Consider the following 17754-nt stretch of genomic DNA (forward strand, 5'->3'; position numbering starts at 1 on the left):
AGGATTTAGAACACTAAAAAATAAACATATAAGATCTAGAATATAAAAAATATATAAAAACCTAAAATAAAATTTGAATAAAGTGTTGACATCTGAAGTTATGTTTTCCTTAACTGAATTCTTAAAAGTTTACGGGATATGAGAGGCAAGAGTCAGGCACAATTTTCACGTGCATAAAAGAATATTTACGAGAAGGAAAAAGGTTGGGAAGAAAAGGCCATCTTTATACCAACCTCGAAAATAGGTCGAGCCAGTCTCATCATATAATCGTCCACATCTGACGTTCAGTCTTCTCTAATTTCTTCTCAGAGGTATAATGTTCATTTGGAACCCTAACTTGATTCCATATGATTCTGTTCCTATTTCAGTGTGTGATTTTAACACAGAATCTCTATTACTTATCCCCTAATTCATCGGCCGTGTTTTTCCTTTTGCCATCTTCGGGATCACGCTAATAATTAACTTACCTCTTCAATTTTGTATTTGTGTCTTAATTTGCAGTTGAAACATTGGGTGGCGACCTAATTTTGGAGTTCGTAAATAATGCATAAATACTCTTTGGATCAAAGTACAATTGGTTCGATCACAAGTCAGTCACGCCAAACTCAATTTCCATTTCTGATATCAAATTTGGTTAGGCATTGATACTCGATAGAAAGGTACTTTCGCGATTGCTTTAGGTAACACTCCAGAAATCATAACCGTGCAGTTAACCATCTTCATCACATGCAGTGTGGAAGATAGTGACTGTGTACGTAATGTGTTCGAGAATTGTCCAATCCAAAAAAATCAAGCCATTAGTACGAGGCCATACGTCCCGCACTAAGCAGGGAAGACTATGCAATTCTAGCCGTAAAGATGATGCCTGGTACTTTCATCACGTTTCTCTCTAGAATAATTGTGGTGAATTCTTCCCTTTTTTAAAGTGCATGTGCTGTATTGATACGCAACCCTGTGAGAAACCCACGTTGAACACGAGGAATTATTATAGTGTAACATCTCATGTGCTGAACTACCTTAAATGGAAATACCAGTACTGACTCATTTTACACCACGAAATCCTTTTAAGATGTCTTAATTTCTAACTTGCTAAAGCAGAGCCTATTTAGCTAGCTAGCTTCTGCTTCCTTTATTATTGATTCCAATAAAAGATTCGAAGTTCCGTAGCAGAACAATATCACCAATTTTCAAGTTCAAACAATCATCTTTATTGAGTTCTCAGTTGATGTTTCTTCCAAATGTTCAAACAAATAGATGAACAAACCTACAAGTAATATCTAGTAGAAAGTAAAAATTGGTAAGTTATGGCAGATCCCTTTTATCTTTTTATCATATTGGTCCAAATTTCAAATCCATCTGCTTCATCAATGCAGTTATGAAGCTAGGTACAGTGATCATTAGAATCAATGAGGGGAAGTTATTCATTAAAATGGTTTTAAGAATGATATGATTTTTCAAGTTTTTCCCTATTTAAAAGCATGAATTTTCTTTTAAAAAAAAAAGCTAATTAATAATTTATTTCTGTGCAAAGTGAGACTAATATATCGCATATAGGACAATTAAATTATTCTAGAATGTAACTATTTTATATGATTGGGTGGAGTGTAAGTTTAAAGATTGTAATCTAATCTACCAATCTATCACTTTTTCTTCAACTAGCCTACCACTCGTGCAATATTTCGAAAGTTTAAAAAGAAAAATTACATGCTTGTTAAATCATATTACAAAATAACAAAACACATAGTTTAATGCAAGCTAAAAATCTTAAAATTATAAAATTATTTACTAGTTAAATTAATAAAATTGATTTCCCCCAAAATTATCTGATAGTAGATAGTAGATAGTAGATTAGGGTGTCCATATGCTTAAACTGCACCTTGAAACTGGAAAAAAAAAAAAAAACAAACCAAACAAACAAAGCCTTAACCATCAATATTAGTATTTTCTGTTTAGGTTTTAACAGCTTCAAGTGATTCAAACACCGCATCTTGCTTTCAATCTCTTTGACTCAAATCTCTGCACCTATATGCAAAGGGCAGAGTATATATACTTAGAAAGGCTAAAATGATTACCCTTTGTAGTTCGTGTAGCATAACTTCGCTGATGTTCAAGTTGGACGGTTCTAATTAATCTAACCTACCAACCTACCTCTACTTTTAATGACATTATCCTAAACTTAATCTATATTGGAAAAACCCTGCAAAGATATTGTCTTTGTAGCCATTTAGATTAATGTTTTCTCTGTTAGGATTCAACAACTTCAAGTGGTTATATTAAATCCCTTTGGCCCGAATTACCTTACCTCTATATGCAAAGGGCCAGAGGATACTTACAAGGCTAAAATGGTCGGACCCTGTAGTACGTTTAACCTGATGGATTAATATTATAGTATCAATGACATTTAGGCTCTTCAATGTAAACCGATGAACTGACCCTCTGCCAGCCATTTCTCGTCTTCAATGATAATGAACAAAATTTTCTGTCTTAATTTAGCTGGCAACTGTCCTACTAACTATCTTGTCAAGCACCTACGCAGGCCAATTATTGAAGAAGGCGTGTCTTATAATATCCGGGGGCAGTAGTTTTATCTCGAGCTACAGCAACGAGAACAATATTGGTAATTATAAAAGTAATCTTGTTTGCACATTTTGCGATTAAATTCAAGTAGTAATAAATGACTGTGAGTGGACTGAATCTATAAATAGTAAATGCCATTATTGCATGCTGAGTGGTACTGGTATATGTGAAGATCATGGTGGGACTGTTGGTTTTGAAGTAAGGAAAGAAAAAAAGCATTATATACAGTGACAGGAGATGCCAGCTGCAATCCAATCATGTTGGAGGGTAATCCAATCATGGTGGAGGGTATGTAACTTAGGACCTATCTATTAATCTATGGCTTTAGAGCAGCATTGGCATGCTCAAAATGGTCCACTTCTTCACTCTTTTTGCAACACATTACCCTACCCATTGTCATGAAATAGGACTACGGACCCCAAACAAATAATTGTGAGGAGGGAGTTATTGTCTTGTAAGGTTCTGTATCAGTCAACTTGAAGCTTTTCTTCAATTATATGATTTTGCAGGATCGACGGAAAGCTGTGAGCGATGGTTTGCTAGAAGGATTAGTGGAAACTGTGCAGACTCTGGTTTTAAAGGTATTCCTAATACCAATAAAGTGCGCAAACACACGTACAACATATCTGTTTATTTTCAAGTGTACCTGAGACTCTGCACGTACCGTCATCAATACATGCTGGAAAGAAAAATTTCGGCATGTACTGGACACAGGTCAACCAATTAATGATCCCGATGAAAGAAAAGGGGGGGGATATAACATTGCATCCCTGCGTTTTGATTGAGTTTTATTATAATTTTTTGTATTTTTTTAATATTTTAAGTCTTTATATTTTTATTTTTCCGTATGTTGGATTCTTTCATGGATATTATAAGGATTTAGAACATTTAAAAATAAAATTTATAGACTTAGAACACTAAAAAGACACAGAGACTTATAACAATACTCGAGCGAAATGTAGGATTTAAAATTACGTTTTATTGAAGAAAAAAAGTAAAAGGAAATGAAATAAAAAAAATCCAGGAACTAAATATTCTATTTCAATGGGACAGTACATGTAAATATCATGAAAAATGTTTGGAATGTAAGGGGATGCTGGCGGTATATTTTATGTTCTTGAAAGAGCTTTGAGGACTTGAAAGCCCAACTATAGAAGGACAAGGCCATCATCATCAAGACTTGAAAGCGTTGAGGACATGTGGACTTGAAAATACTCAAAAAGAAAGAGCTGATAACGTGTTCTTCTGTTTTATTCAAAAAATTGGAATGCTCCAAGTTAGTCCTTTACATCCGTTTCTGCAGCTTGGACACATTGTAAATGCTCCTGTTAAGTGTAAAACTGATGTACTCCCTCCGTTTATATTAAAGCCACTTCTAATTATCTTATCAAATTTAAAGAGAGTTAAATAATTGAATTGGTTTAAGAATGAATTACTTTCCAAGCTTGCTCCAATTTAAAAGCATGAATTTTAAAAAGAAAAAACATGGGAAGTTATAAATGAGTGACTTTCTCCAAAAAAAAAAATACTCCACCTTTTTATGTAAAGTGATTGATATATAGGACCATCAAATTATTCTAGAAGATGGCTAATATGTAGTCCCTCTATTCAAATTTTTTTATCAAAAATTTTCTCTTTTACCATATTAAATTTGGGTGAGAGAAGTATGTAATTAAATCATGTATATTTAACAATAATAAAGTTGAAAATTTGTAAAACTTTTAGATAGAGTGAATAAGTATTATGATTTTTTTTAGTTAAATATGTTGAAAGTGATTTAAAGTAAATAGTACAATATTTAAAATACAAGGCACTTATTAATAAATGTTGGTGCAGTTGGTAAATATTTGACTCATAATTCGTAAAGTTGTGAATTCAAATTTTGTTATTGATATGAGAATCTTGTTGTAGATGATTTGTAAATATCTTTATAACTACTTGAGTTTAGATGCATACCTTAATAAGTTTTTGGAATCCAACTCATCTTAACTTTTTTAAATAAAAAGATACAAGGCATTTGGTATATTTTAGGAGTAATTACTTTTTTTAAAATATCCTTAATGAATATTTGAATTTAATGAGTTTTTCATATTTATTTTTGATTAAATTATTAAACTTGTGGGAAAAAAAATCCCATTAAACAAGAATAGACGTGAAATGATCATGCAGTTTTAATGAAAAATTATTAAAAATAATTCCTTTTATTTTTATTAGGAGTAAAAGAAAAAATATTAAATTTTATAATAGGATTAATAAAATTTAATTTTTTCTTGATTCTAATGAAACATGTTTGAAATTATTTATAAATAAAAATAGAGGAAATATATATAATGTCAAATGAGCTAAATATATTACGTGCCATCCCATTTACTAATTATTATATTATATTTACAATAAATTGATAGGATGAGGGTACTAATAAAAACTAGGTGTGATCTTATGCTTGCCCCAAAAGAAACAATGGGATCCTCGTTTAATGTATAGGGATTGATAAATGAGTGTTATTATCTTTATCTAGTTTTTCTCAATCGCGTGTAAATTATATATTTAAATTGATTAATTTGATTAACGAGGAATTAAATTGAAAAATGTTATTATGTGATTAACTGAATTGAGGTAAAATTTTTATGAGAGATCAAATTAAAAAATATTTTATATGTGAAATACTAAATTAAGAAATAGTCCATCCATGAAATTTCAGGGTAATTCACTATATAAAACAAAGTGCCAATGTTGTTCATAAGAGAAAAATTAAAAATAAACAAAGTGCCAATGTGGTTCTGGACAGATGGCCCAAAAGAAAAATGTAGTTCTGGACCTCTGGGTTCTGGGACCATAAAAGAGTGGAACCAAACTAAACGCATTACTAGACATGAACGTATAGGCCCAACCTTTTCATGTGTTGGGTTGCTGTTCTTTATCAAAACAATGGGCCCATTATTCAACATCTGATCTTGTGGCATATTTGACTTTCCAAGATTTAAAGTATCTTTTAATTGGAAAAAAAAAAATCACAGTCAAGGAAAAAAAAAGAGATGGCCCATAAAGACTTCACAGGCAAATTAATTGCTAAAAAGAAATTTGAGAGTTTTAAAAATAAGGTCCTTTTGTGGCAGTATTGTAGTGATATTAAAATATTAAAATGCCCTTAAAAAATTAAATTTGAAAATAAAAAAGAATGTTCGACTAGAGGAATTTTGCGGGCAATGGAACAGACGAATGAAAAAGATGAGGAACTGGCAGCACTGACAACTCATTAACTTCTCAGCAACTGGAGGAGTAATCAGGGCGACAATGATAACTAGGCGACACTGGCAGTAGCATTAGAGTTTCTATACTTTTAGGTCCTAGGCGTGTTATTTGACACCCATGGATATTTGAATATCTCAAATAATTATGATGAAAAACTAATATAAAAAATTTAACATTTTTTAATTTGAACATTTATTTAAATATATAGTCTGTTATCATGAAAATTTGATGAAACAAGGCTTTAAAATTCTTAACCTATATACAAAGTATTTGTAGTTAAATGCAACAAGTCTTTGTCATATGCAATTAATTTTCACATGTGTAAACAAGAAGCATTGAGTTTTTTATAATAATTGCAATGACCCTGATAAATAAAATAAAAATAAATACAAAATATTTTTTTAGTGTGGTTTATTTATATTTGGAGCAGTTATAATAATAATGAGTGTTGGCATAGTGAAAGCGCTGCACACAATTCATTCACTTACTTTAGAGTTTGAATCTACTGAAACACAAAAAGCGAGTTTATTTTGTAATTTCAGCTTTGTCAAATTACCAATATAGCCCTCCCTCATCACATTTATTTTTTCTTCCTTCTCTTCCTTATTTCCGTCTCGGTTTGACAGAGCAGGAGGGAGAGAAAATTTTAGAACTGATGCGATCTGGTCTCTGTTTCCTGTGCCATCTTCGATCTGTTCTTTTCCTCATTCACTCTTTGCTGTCGCTGATGAGAGAGCTGAGATGCTGTGCGTGTGCTGTTGCTGGTCTGCCATTTTCCCAACCCGTGTCTGCTCTGCTTCTTGTACTTGACCATGTTTCTTCCTCCATTCTTTCTGTTCATTAATGATGAGCAAGTAAAGAGCTGATTTATGGGTTGGAGGTTGGAATCGATGCTGTCTTCTTCTTCCCATGTTCAGTCATAGGCTCTGCTCTTCTCTTCCCTGTGCGTGTGTCATTGGCTGCCTAAGATGAGAAGCTTCTATATGCGTGAAAAAAAAAAAATCTTCTTCTGCCAGCAGTGAATCATGTAGAGTTGGGAATTGATTTTCTGTGGGTATGAAAAAAAAAAAAATTTAACGGTGTTGAAGCATTGAAATTTGGAAAGCTGAATTGTTTTAAACATGGGTGATTGAAGTTGCAATATCTCCATTTGATTGCTGCTTCCGCAACTGTGTGAAAAGGAGTGATGTTAAAATTGAAGCTAAATTTTTTGTTTAGTGTTGCCATGTGAAATGTGAGAGATGATGATTTAATTTTTTTTAAGTTAACATGGATTTATTCAATAAAAAATTGAACTTGGGAAGCTGAATTAGTTATTTATTTCTACATTAGAGAATTTTAGGAGATGGAATCAAAGAGGAAGAAGTTAGTTTGAGTTTAAAAAAAAAAAAATTAGTGTACCTAAGGTGTTTGACATAATAGAAGAGGTTTTATTTGATTTTTGTACACTTCTTTTTAAAATTTCATTGATCCTTATGAATGATATGTTTAAATTAAGTACTATTGCTCTATGAAATTAAGTTGAAGATTTCAAAGGAAATTTGAGTATGAAATTATCATCAAATTATTTGAATTCTTGGAAAACAGATAGTTGTGAATGAATTTTATGATAGAAGATTGGAATACTAAAAGCTCTTGTGAATAGGTTGGAAATGATGCATAGTTAGTGTTTTGACAAAAAGATTAAGGGAGATGGCATTTTACTAAAGTATTGAGTTGGCATTTGAGGGATTTCTATGTGTAAAGTTTTGTTCTTAAAATTTTAAATTTGTTATAGCTAAATTTTGATAGTGGTAATGTTGGGAGAAAGTTATTGAACTTATTGAAAGTTTGTTTAAAAATCTTAAATTAATTTATAGGGAATTGGAGAATGAGAAATTTAATTGATATTGAGAGGTGAATTATTGAATTCAGGAAATTTCAGGTAAGTGGATAATGTCCCAGTCAATTTATATATTGGCAATTTTTTTTAAATATGGTTTTCAATGATTTACAGTTATTAACATATTTTACTTGCATTAGTTATTTTTATTAATTAAATTATTTTATTTCTTGTAGTAATGACATATACTTAATAGATTGACGAAAATGCTTTAACAAATTCTAGTGCTCCTTGTTTGATAAAGACAATCATGAGAATTGCCTGATGAAGTTTATCAAACGTTAGCTGTGAATTTTTATATTTAGAAGATTGATATTTTAAATGCTTCATCGAGTTTGATGTTGAGAAAATAAATTTATATTTTAAAAGTAATTATTTTCTCACATGTTTGAAAGTTAATTTTGAAGAGACTATATATTGAACACTGGTTGCTAATGGTAGTTCTATTAGCCCTTAGCACGCCTTGATCAATAACTAGCTAGTTTAATTTTCGTGAGTTCCGTTCTCACGTTTGTTATTCGTGGGTCTCAAACTTGCATTTGATTTTTGTGGCTTTAAACCGCATTTGGTTAGCATTACTCTCATGAATTGTGTGTCTACGTTTGTTTCATGGCTCTGGCCACATTTGATTACTTACCATCATAGAGTATGTGTTCACATTTGTCTTCTTGGCATAAACTGTGTTTAGTTATTTACCCTCATGGATTGTGTATCCATGTTTCTTAATTGTTCTGATAAGTCTTTATAATTATGAATCCAATTATTTGGTAATTTTATATTCCATTAGTTTTTAATTAATAATTTATTTATAAATATTTATTTCATTTATGTGCTTTCTTGAAATCAAGTGATATTATCAATTGCTACAATGGTTTAATGATTTAATATTTTATTTAAAATTTCATAGAGTCATTTTATTATGAAGTTTATTAATTTTTTTGAAAATTATTGTCAACTTATATAACTATTTCAAACTTTCCTTTTTATTCATGTTCTATTATTTATTTTTGGAGCGTTATTTACTAAAAAAATATTGTTGGTCTCAGATACCTTAGTTGACATTAAGTCTCCTGCCAACCCTTAAGGACTTTTAGATGTGTTGGGTGGAGAATAGATTGAAATCCCTCTCTTTGATGTAATTATAAATGCCTATATATTTATTTTTGAAAAGTATGGTTATATGCTCCACATAAATTATAGTTAAGGTTTTATTTTGATATATATATATATATATATATGATGTCTACTGATTGGAAGGAGCTAAGGTCCTAATTGATATGATATTTTGTGAACATTTTTGTATTGTAAAATTTTTTAAAGATTCTATTTATAGGGAAGGTTTTGTCAAAATTTCTATAAAAATGCTAAAGCTTTTATTATAATGATTAATATCAAGATTGTTAAGATTTCAAAATAATCTAATTACATTTTGGAAATGGATTGAACATTGAGATTAAGGCTTACGGGGATATGTAATGTAAGTCACACCCACGTTGGTCACCTTTTATTTTTAAGGCATGACAATAACGACAAAGTATATTCAAATAAATAGGTGTCCTTGCACTTTGTATGCTTACTTTATTCAAATATACATGTTGATTATCATGAAAAATTGATGACACCAAGGCTCTAAAACATTCTTAACACATAAGCAAGATATCGGCAATTGAATGCAGTAAGTCTTCAATTATATGTAACCGGTTTTCACGTGTGCAGATTTCTTCTACATATGCATGGAGTATTGAAGATGGCTGCATATAAAGGGAAGACCACTTGCATATTTTTGATGTCATTTACACTTGTAATAAAAACGACATTTAAGGAAGATAGTTGCACATGATGAATGATTACTTGTACATATGGAAGACTTTTGCACATAAGGATACTGCATATAGGGAAGACCTACTGCTATGGGTGAAAGCATTCTCGTTCATTAGAAAATAGTTGCATTCCATTGAAGATGGTTGCATATAAAGGGAAGACCAGTTGCATATTCGTGATACCAGTTGCACTCGTAACAAAATAGACATTTAAGGAAGATAGTTGCATATGATGATTGATTACTTGTATATATAGAAGACTTTTGTACATGAGGGGTGTATGTGGAAGAACTTCTACATATGCATGGAAGAAATTTCATTCATTGGAAGATGGTTTCATTTCATTAAAAATGGTTGCTTATAAAGGGAAGACTAGTTGCATATCCTTGATGTCATTTGCACTTGTAACAATAAGGACATTTAAGGACGATAAAATGCATATGATGAATGATTATTTGTATATATGGAAGACTTCTACATATGATGGGAGCTTACTGTATATATGGAAGACTTTTGCATATGCATGGAAGCATTCTCGTTCATTGGAAGATGATTGCATTTCATTGAAGATGACTGCATGTAAGGGAAGACCAGTTGCATATATTTAATGTCATTTGCACCTATAAGAAACATTACATCCCAAATGTTACATTAATGTTTACACACACCATAGACCAATTCTCAGAACTAAAGAAACTGATACCAAGTTGAAACGTTCTCACTCCATTAAATACCATTACAAATAAAACTCATGGTAAATCAGAGGATTAGCTTAAAGAGTGATTACCAAGGTTTAATCTTAAAGGAAGGGATCCCAATTTTTCTAAAAAGAAACGAGTTAAAATTGATCAAAATCTTTCATATCAGAGTAAAAATAAGTTTCAAAAGCATGGGATACCTTAGAGGAGTGAAAGAAGTTAAAAACGATTGAAAACCAAAACATGTGCTGTGATACAGGGCAATGTGCTACAGCTCATGCACGCTACGCTGCGGAGTGTTGCTCTTTGTGCCACGTGCCGCTGCTCAGGCACCATGCACTGCAACGTGTTGCATGAAATTTTCACTGATTTTGCTGTCATTTGACAATTCTGCTGTCATTTGATAGTAGAATCAGGGAAACTTCTAACTCACCCTGATTTTCCATCTAACGTCTGAATGACATGATCTAGGTGTCTACGAAAAGAACTTTACATGAACTAGTTAATGGCATGGGTTCACTTTCAAAAAAAGTCATACTAAGAAGTTGGACATCCAAACACATTTTAACCACTTTTCAACACTTTTACACAAAATAGATGTCCAAAAACCTCAACAAGTGCAAAAAGCTTTTCCTAATACCTAGACCATGTCCAACACCTAGAACTGCTAGTACAACACATCACAAGCATCGAAACATTAGTATAGCTAAAATTCATTCCTCAATCCCATTTTACCAAAACTAAAGGGGGAGGTAATTTGCCATTACATTTCACTCAAATTATTCAAAACATGCTCAAATCTTCATTTTTACACTTGCACTAGTACTTTGGCCCTATAAACATATATATATATATATATCAACATACATAAAGGCTAAGGGTCTAAAATATAATTTTAACATTTTCAATAACCAAAATAGTGCAAGTATGGTAATATGCATCCTATAATTGGAAAATCATATACTATTACACAATGAAAGCTAAACTAGAGGCATACAGTAGGAATATATTAATTCTCTGCCTCTTTAGTCTTCTCCCTCTCAACACCAGAGCTAGAGCTTAAAAAGTATTAAATCAGATAGGTGAGTCAGCCACTCAGTAATCAAGGTTAAATCTACCTTATGCAGTTATATATCAATTATAAAATAATACATGCACAAGGAAAATTAAATATGCAAAAACAAACTCACACGTATCATAATTTGTCATTTATCTCTCTCTCTATAACATCTTTAACTTATGTAACTAGGTGCATTGTCACCATATTCTTGGATATGTGACATGACCCATACTCATGTGACTTGCCACCACTTAACATGTGTGATACGTCGTATATTTACTTAGGCAATGATCAACAAACCTTATATCCTCCTTATTTTCTCCGACCAAAACCATAGGCTATAACACTGATTAAGGCTTTGTCCCTGTGACTAGACTACCCGAACTCACCAATCGTGAGGTGTAACCCAGCCGAAGATTATAGGACTCACTCTCAGACCACGCCTTTCCCCATTCTCGAATCCCTGGGGTGTCTCATACCCCAGGCTATTCTCCTCATTGAACCAGTAGAAATAACTAGGTTCTAGTCCCTTGACAAATTATGGGACAGTCCCTCAAAAAATAGTGAGACAAGGCTATATCCTTGTGCACTGGAGGGTAGCCTATATACCATATGGATTTTCTCTACTCCTAAATCCCTAGGCGAACTTCCGCTACTGATCATGCCAAAACAATACTCACTTGTTCTCACTTTTCACTTTCATATACTTACCTTTACAACAACCACATTGGGCTCATGACCTTGCGCTACCCAAGTGTGTATTCTCATTATTTTCTCATTAACAAACAAATACCTCTACACGTCATCTCATTCATATTTCAATAACAAAAACATGCTCATAGTTAAAATCGTCTTGACTTTGCAAATTGCATTTTCAAGTTAAAAATAGCTTTTCCATGCACTCAATGAAACTAATATATAATTTTTACTTAAACAACCAACCCTATGCATGTAAACATTTACAATTCACATTTAACAACCAATTAACAATCAATTAACATATAATTACTCAAAGTAAAGTATTTCCCTAGTTACCTCAAATCTTTGAGAGGTTAAAGGTTTACCCTTTAATCAACTAGCTTCCAAGTTTGAATTTCCATTCCAATAGGTGACTAAGAGCCAAAACTATAATCAACCAAGTTGAATTCCATCAACATAACCAACTCAATGATTGAACCGCCAATCTTTACTTCTAAATTACCCAACCTTCACTTTACAAGAAGTGGAGCCTAATTATTGGGTTTAATAGTTACCTTTAGCCCCCACTAGCATTAATGAGCCATTAAATACCCATTAATGGCATCACAAACTTCCAACCACCCAACTAAATGAGACTTTCGGGTATTAATGGTGCCCAACAATCTAAGACATTAAAATTTAATATACCTATGTTTAAATACTCTAATATGCCCTTATTAACTTTATTTGACATAACAAATTCGGACCCATAACCTATATGAATTGAAATCCCACTTCTACTATCAAACCCTAACCATAAATTCATAAATGTAGAAGAAATAGAGAGATTAATGAGTATAATACTTACCTTAGGTGTTTATAGCCTTCAAAATACTCTCAAAGTCATTCTTAAGTAAACTCTAGCAGAGCATTAGCGTGTCTCTTCTTTCTTTCTTTTCTTTTCTCTTTATTTCTATCTCATTTCGTGTTTGATAAACTGCAGAAAATGGCCATGCACCATGGCGCATGGCACAGAGAGGTCCTCCTTCGCTAAAAAATGGCTGTGTGCCGCAGCGAACAATCTACATGCCATGGCGTGTGGCACAGCAACTTCAACTCTTCCTTTTCTTCCCCTTTTTGATGCTCAGTGGCCCACCTTCATATCGGACCCACAATTAGGGCTAAAATACCATCAAATATAATTATTAGACATCTCCGGCCACACACCACTTCAACCTACTTAATTACCTTAATTAAGTTTAATTAATTAGGAAATTAAAACTCGAGATGTTACAAAGGGGTGACTGATGGGAGCTATGGAGCTAAAAGTCAGAAAACATTGTGGCTCGAATGAAAATTACAAAAATGAGTCAATAGCCAGATCTGAATGCCAAGGATTGGAACACAGATTGGAGAAGAGGGTTGTAGCGGAAGGAGGAGGAAGGGTGAGTGAATATAGAAAAGAAGACTTAAGGGTGGTAGATGACGAGAACAAAGTGATGCACAAGAAATAAGGGCAGCTTACAACGAGGATGAAGGAGACACTGAGGGAGATAAAGTGAGCAAATGCTGGATGTAACACTTGCCCCAAGTGTTATCAAAAAATCACACAATTCAAATAAACTAAGTGTGGTTAAGGAGTTAATCCTAAAACCAACTTAGGAAACAAACCATTTAAATCACTAAGCAAATATACGATTGCAAAGTAAACATTTAAAACCTTAAAAAAAATTATAGGTTCTAACTATAGCGCACGGAAGCAAGTTAGACGAAAGAGAAATAAAAAAATACTGTCATGACAGCATTTAAATTGCTGTCATGACAACCCTCCCGAGTCAACTTCTGGGAGGCGTCGTTCCGCCATCCGACCTCCGATCAAAGTCATTTTAAAGCTCACACGTCACATTCAAAGGGTACTATAAGTATACCAAATTTAAAAAGATCCAACGGTCGGATTTAAAATTAGATATGTTAAAAATTTGATTATTTTTGCTGTCATGACAACTAAAAGCACTTCTGGACCAACTTCCGGAGTGCACCATTTATCATCTGACCTCTGATCGGAGTGATTTCAAAACCCACATGTCACTTTTAAAGAATACTATTAGCATACTAAATTTTGAAAAGATCCAACGGACGGATTGAATTTTGTGCAGGTTATAAAATCAATACTGTAGCTGTCATGACAGCAATTTAATGCTGTCATGACAGCACCTCCAGACCAAATTCCGGAGTGCGTTGTTTCTCTGTCCGATATCCAAGCGATGTGATTCCAAAGCCCACACGAAGCTTATAAAAGGTTTTACTTGTGACCCAAATTTTAGAGAAATCCAACGGTCGGATTAAGATTTAGACACCCGGATGCAAAAGTGCAGCTTTTTGGTAAAAACCATTTTCAAAATTGTCCAAATCCCATCCTAATGGTCACAAACCTGTGGAAACACTTTGGACACGTCAAATAAGATTAAAAACACCTGATAGAACATTCAAATGATGGAAAACCCCCATACATCAAAATTTGACCACCCGGGTGCCATTTCCCAAAATGGACCCTAAACCCCCAAAATGCACAAATCATACAAGAGTGGTCACAAATCAATCCAAATACCATGTATTTATATAAATACATATGCTAAACATTTTCACTTGGCTCAGAGCTCCTTGTGGGGCCCACGCACCCACTCTCTCTATCCAAGCTGTATGCTTTCCCATAGCACACCATTTGCAATGCAACCACTTTGCATTTGCTTATAAAATCACATATATATCAAAATAAAGATCTGCTTGTAATAGAAACTTGGTCTACTAAGTAAATCCATCAAAACCACACACCATAACCAAGTTTCCTAGCCACAAGTCTGCAAACAGACAAAAATTCATACACAAGCACACAATCCACACATATTCACACACACACACATAATCATATCCTACTGGCACCCTAATCTTAAATACATTACAATATATTTGCTCAAAAGAAAGGGGTTGCAGTTCTTTACAAATCACAAGCAAACCCCTAGCTTTGCTCCTTTCCCCGTCACCACTGGATCCTTCGCCTGGACCTAGAATATTGAAAAGAAAGGGGTGAGACAACCACAGTCTCAGTAACAGTGAAATTTACATTGATTATTACAAAGTAAGCCATAATCAAATAAACGAATAATAAATTTAACATAGTATATAATTTAACCATTTAAAATGCATGAATGCATGACCTAGGCCGGTATGGCCTTTCATGACCAACAGAATGCCCCCTGGCACTCTTTAACTCGCAGGTAAACCTTATACCTACTTGTACCTCCACAGGCACAAAACATAATCTAAGGCATGATCTAATCCACCGAACCGCCTATGCCCCTTCGACGTGAATCCTGAGCAGTTAAAGCTAACTCCCTCCCAGAGCCAGCCCGACTTACTCTCCATGTGAGGGCTACCTTGGCCTAGGCACTCAACCTCACACTTCATATGTCGCATTCCCTCCCCCACTGAGAGATGTCGAACACTCAATACACTAATCACTTTAGTGCACTGAGCCCACAATGCGTAAGACAACACTGAGTACTGACAGTGTGCCATAGAATATCAAAAATCCACACCTTCTCATTGTGAACTCCCACCGAGATCATGCCTTTTACTCTTGTCTACCTTTCCTGAGTATTGACCATTCAACACTCTAAAGTAGTATAATATTTATAAATCTCATTTCCATAAAAACATTGTTATTAAACAATTAGAAAACATATTTGCACTATAATCAAAGTAGTACCCCATAACCCCTTATAAAGCACATTTAATCTTTTAAAACATGTAATGCATGATAACTAGTAATATTTATTCAAAAATAGCTAAAACAAAGTAATAAGAAATATAAATTCCCCTGTTACCTCAACCCTTTGGTACTAAAAGGGTTCCCCTTGTACAAAATAGGGTTCGGCTTGTTCCTTACTTCTCAATAAGTTCCACCAACAATTTTCTACAACATATAAGTGATCCACATCACTTATCATGACAAATAGCATTAATGAAGACTATAACTTATACTACACAACTTAGGTCAATGAGTCATAATCCACCCTAATGGTCCATATATTAAACCAACCATTCACATAGTATCACTTAACCACCAAAACCATTTATTAGCCATCACTAGGCTAATTTTCAATTTATATAATTTTTTAATCAATTAAAAACCTTTACTTAGTGCCACCAACTTTCACCATTAGCCCTTATAATGAAAACCAAACCTTAATTTAAATCTTATTGGGCTCAAATAGCAAAATTATAACTAAATCAATAGGCTTAAACCATTGAGGAGCAAAAACCCAATTTCTCAAGGTTTATTTTGTGCCCAAAACACCTCTTTTCATCCAATTATTCACTCAAAACATTAGATCACTATATAGAAACTCAAAACATGCTCCCTAGAATCCAAAGAAACAAAAGCTTACAAGAATAAAGCCTTTGGGATCAAAATCCAAAAATTTTCTCTTCCAAAAATTGAAGAAAATCAAGAGAAAGAGAAGAGGATTGAAGTAGGGAGTTTACCTATCGTGTAGCCGAGCTCGCAACGGTCGCAAAGACTCCTAGATCCAAGCCTAACTCCCTCCCTTTCTCTTCTCTTCTTCCTCTCTCCCTCTCGTACGTTTCCTTTCCTTTCCTTTCCTTCAATTTCTGCGTTTCTGCATCAATTTTGGTCTTTAAATTGCTGGTCAAAAGTTTGGGGAAAATTACAAGAAAGGGCCCAACATTTTTTATTATTGCACAAAAGCCCGGGTCAACTTTGGTAATTTTTCCCATAGTTAAAAATCAAATAAAACCAAACTTTTGCTTAGTAAAATTCAAACTCTGGGCCTCTATTAAATTATTCTAAATTTTAATTTAATTATAGATATTTTATTTTATTTTTATTTATTTTTTTAAATAAATTTGAGTCTTAAAATTTTTAGGATGTTACATTCTCCCCTCCTTTAAAAAGGATTTTGTCCCCAAAATCCAAGCTAATACATGAACCAAAGAGATAAACATACCTAGGGAAACAACTGTGGATATTCCTTCCTCATTTGATCCTCAGTCTCCCAGGTTGCATCTCCCGGAGCTGTCCCTTTCCAAATCACTTTTACCAACCGGATTGTCTTATTTCTGAGTTGCTTATCCTTAGCATCCACAATACGATCTGGTTCAGTCCGGTAGGTTAAATTCTCTTGAATTTCAACCTCCTCAGGTTCTATCACATGCGACGGGTCGGCTGGTACTTCTTCAATTGTGACACATGAAACACGTTGTGTAGACCCGCTAACTGAGGCGGTAATGCCAACTGATAAGCCACCGGCCCAACTTTCTTCAAAACCTCAAAAGGACCCATATATCGAGGAGATAACTTTTTAGCCCGAATTGAGCGTCCAACGCCCGTCAATGGGGAAACTTTGAGAAAGACATGATCCCCAACCTCAAAAGACAAGTCCTTACGACGATTATCTGCATAACTTTTCTGTCTACTCTGTGCTGTAAGAAGTTTTTGTTGGATCAATTTGATTTTTTCTGTGGTCTCATCTACCACATCCGGTCCCATCATTGTCCTCTCACTCAACTCATACCAACAAAGAGGCGATCTGCATCGTCTTCCATACAATGCTTCATAAGGAGCCATTTGAATACTGGCATGATAACTGTTATTATAAGCAAACTCTGCCAGAGGTAAATGCTTATCCCAGCTTCCCTGAAGCTCTAGGGCACATGACCTCAACATATCCTCTAATGTCTGGATCGTCCGCTCAGTTTGTCCATCCG

General features: G+C 33.7%; 1 protein-coding gene across 1 annotated transcript; it reads left to right on the plus strand.

The window, feature by feature from the left end:
* Positions 1–649: 649 nt before the first annotated feature.
* On the plus strand, positions 650–3304 carry LOC129322446 (uncharacterized). Its single transcript, XM_054968768.1, has 3 exons — positions 650–868; positions 2526–2617; positions 3087–3304. Exons 1-3 carry the CDS (start codon positions 759–761, stop codon positions 3302–3304), a joined length of 420 nt encoding a protein of 139 aa, XP_054824743.1. The 5' UTR covers positions 650–758.
* Positions 3305–17754: the final 14450 nt, after the last annotated feature.

This window comes from Prosopis cineraria, unplaced genomic scaffold (genome assembly GCF_029017545.1).
Source record: "Prosopis cineraria cultivar Desert tree isolate PC_DT_omini unplaced genomic scaffold, ASM2901754v1 PC10, whole genome shotgun sequence".
Lineage (NCBI taxonomy): Eukaryota > Viridiplantae > Streptophyta > Magnoliopsida > Fabales > Fabaceae > Prosopis > Prosopis cineraria.

Coding starts and splice junctions, on each gene's coding strand:
- LOC129322446 (XM_054968768.1), top strand. CDS start 759: ATGTGTTCGAGAATTGTCCAATCCAAAAAAATCAAGCCATTAGTACGA. Junction 869..2,525: donor AGCCGTAAAGATGATGCCTG/GTACTTTCATCA, acceptor TATCTTGTCAAG/CACCTACGCAGGCCAATTAT. Junction 2,618..3,086: donor CAGCAACGAGAACAATATTG/GTAATTATAAAA, acceptor ATGATTTTGCAG/GATCGACGGAAAGCTGTGAG.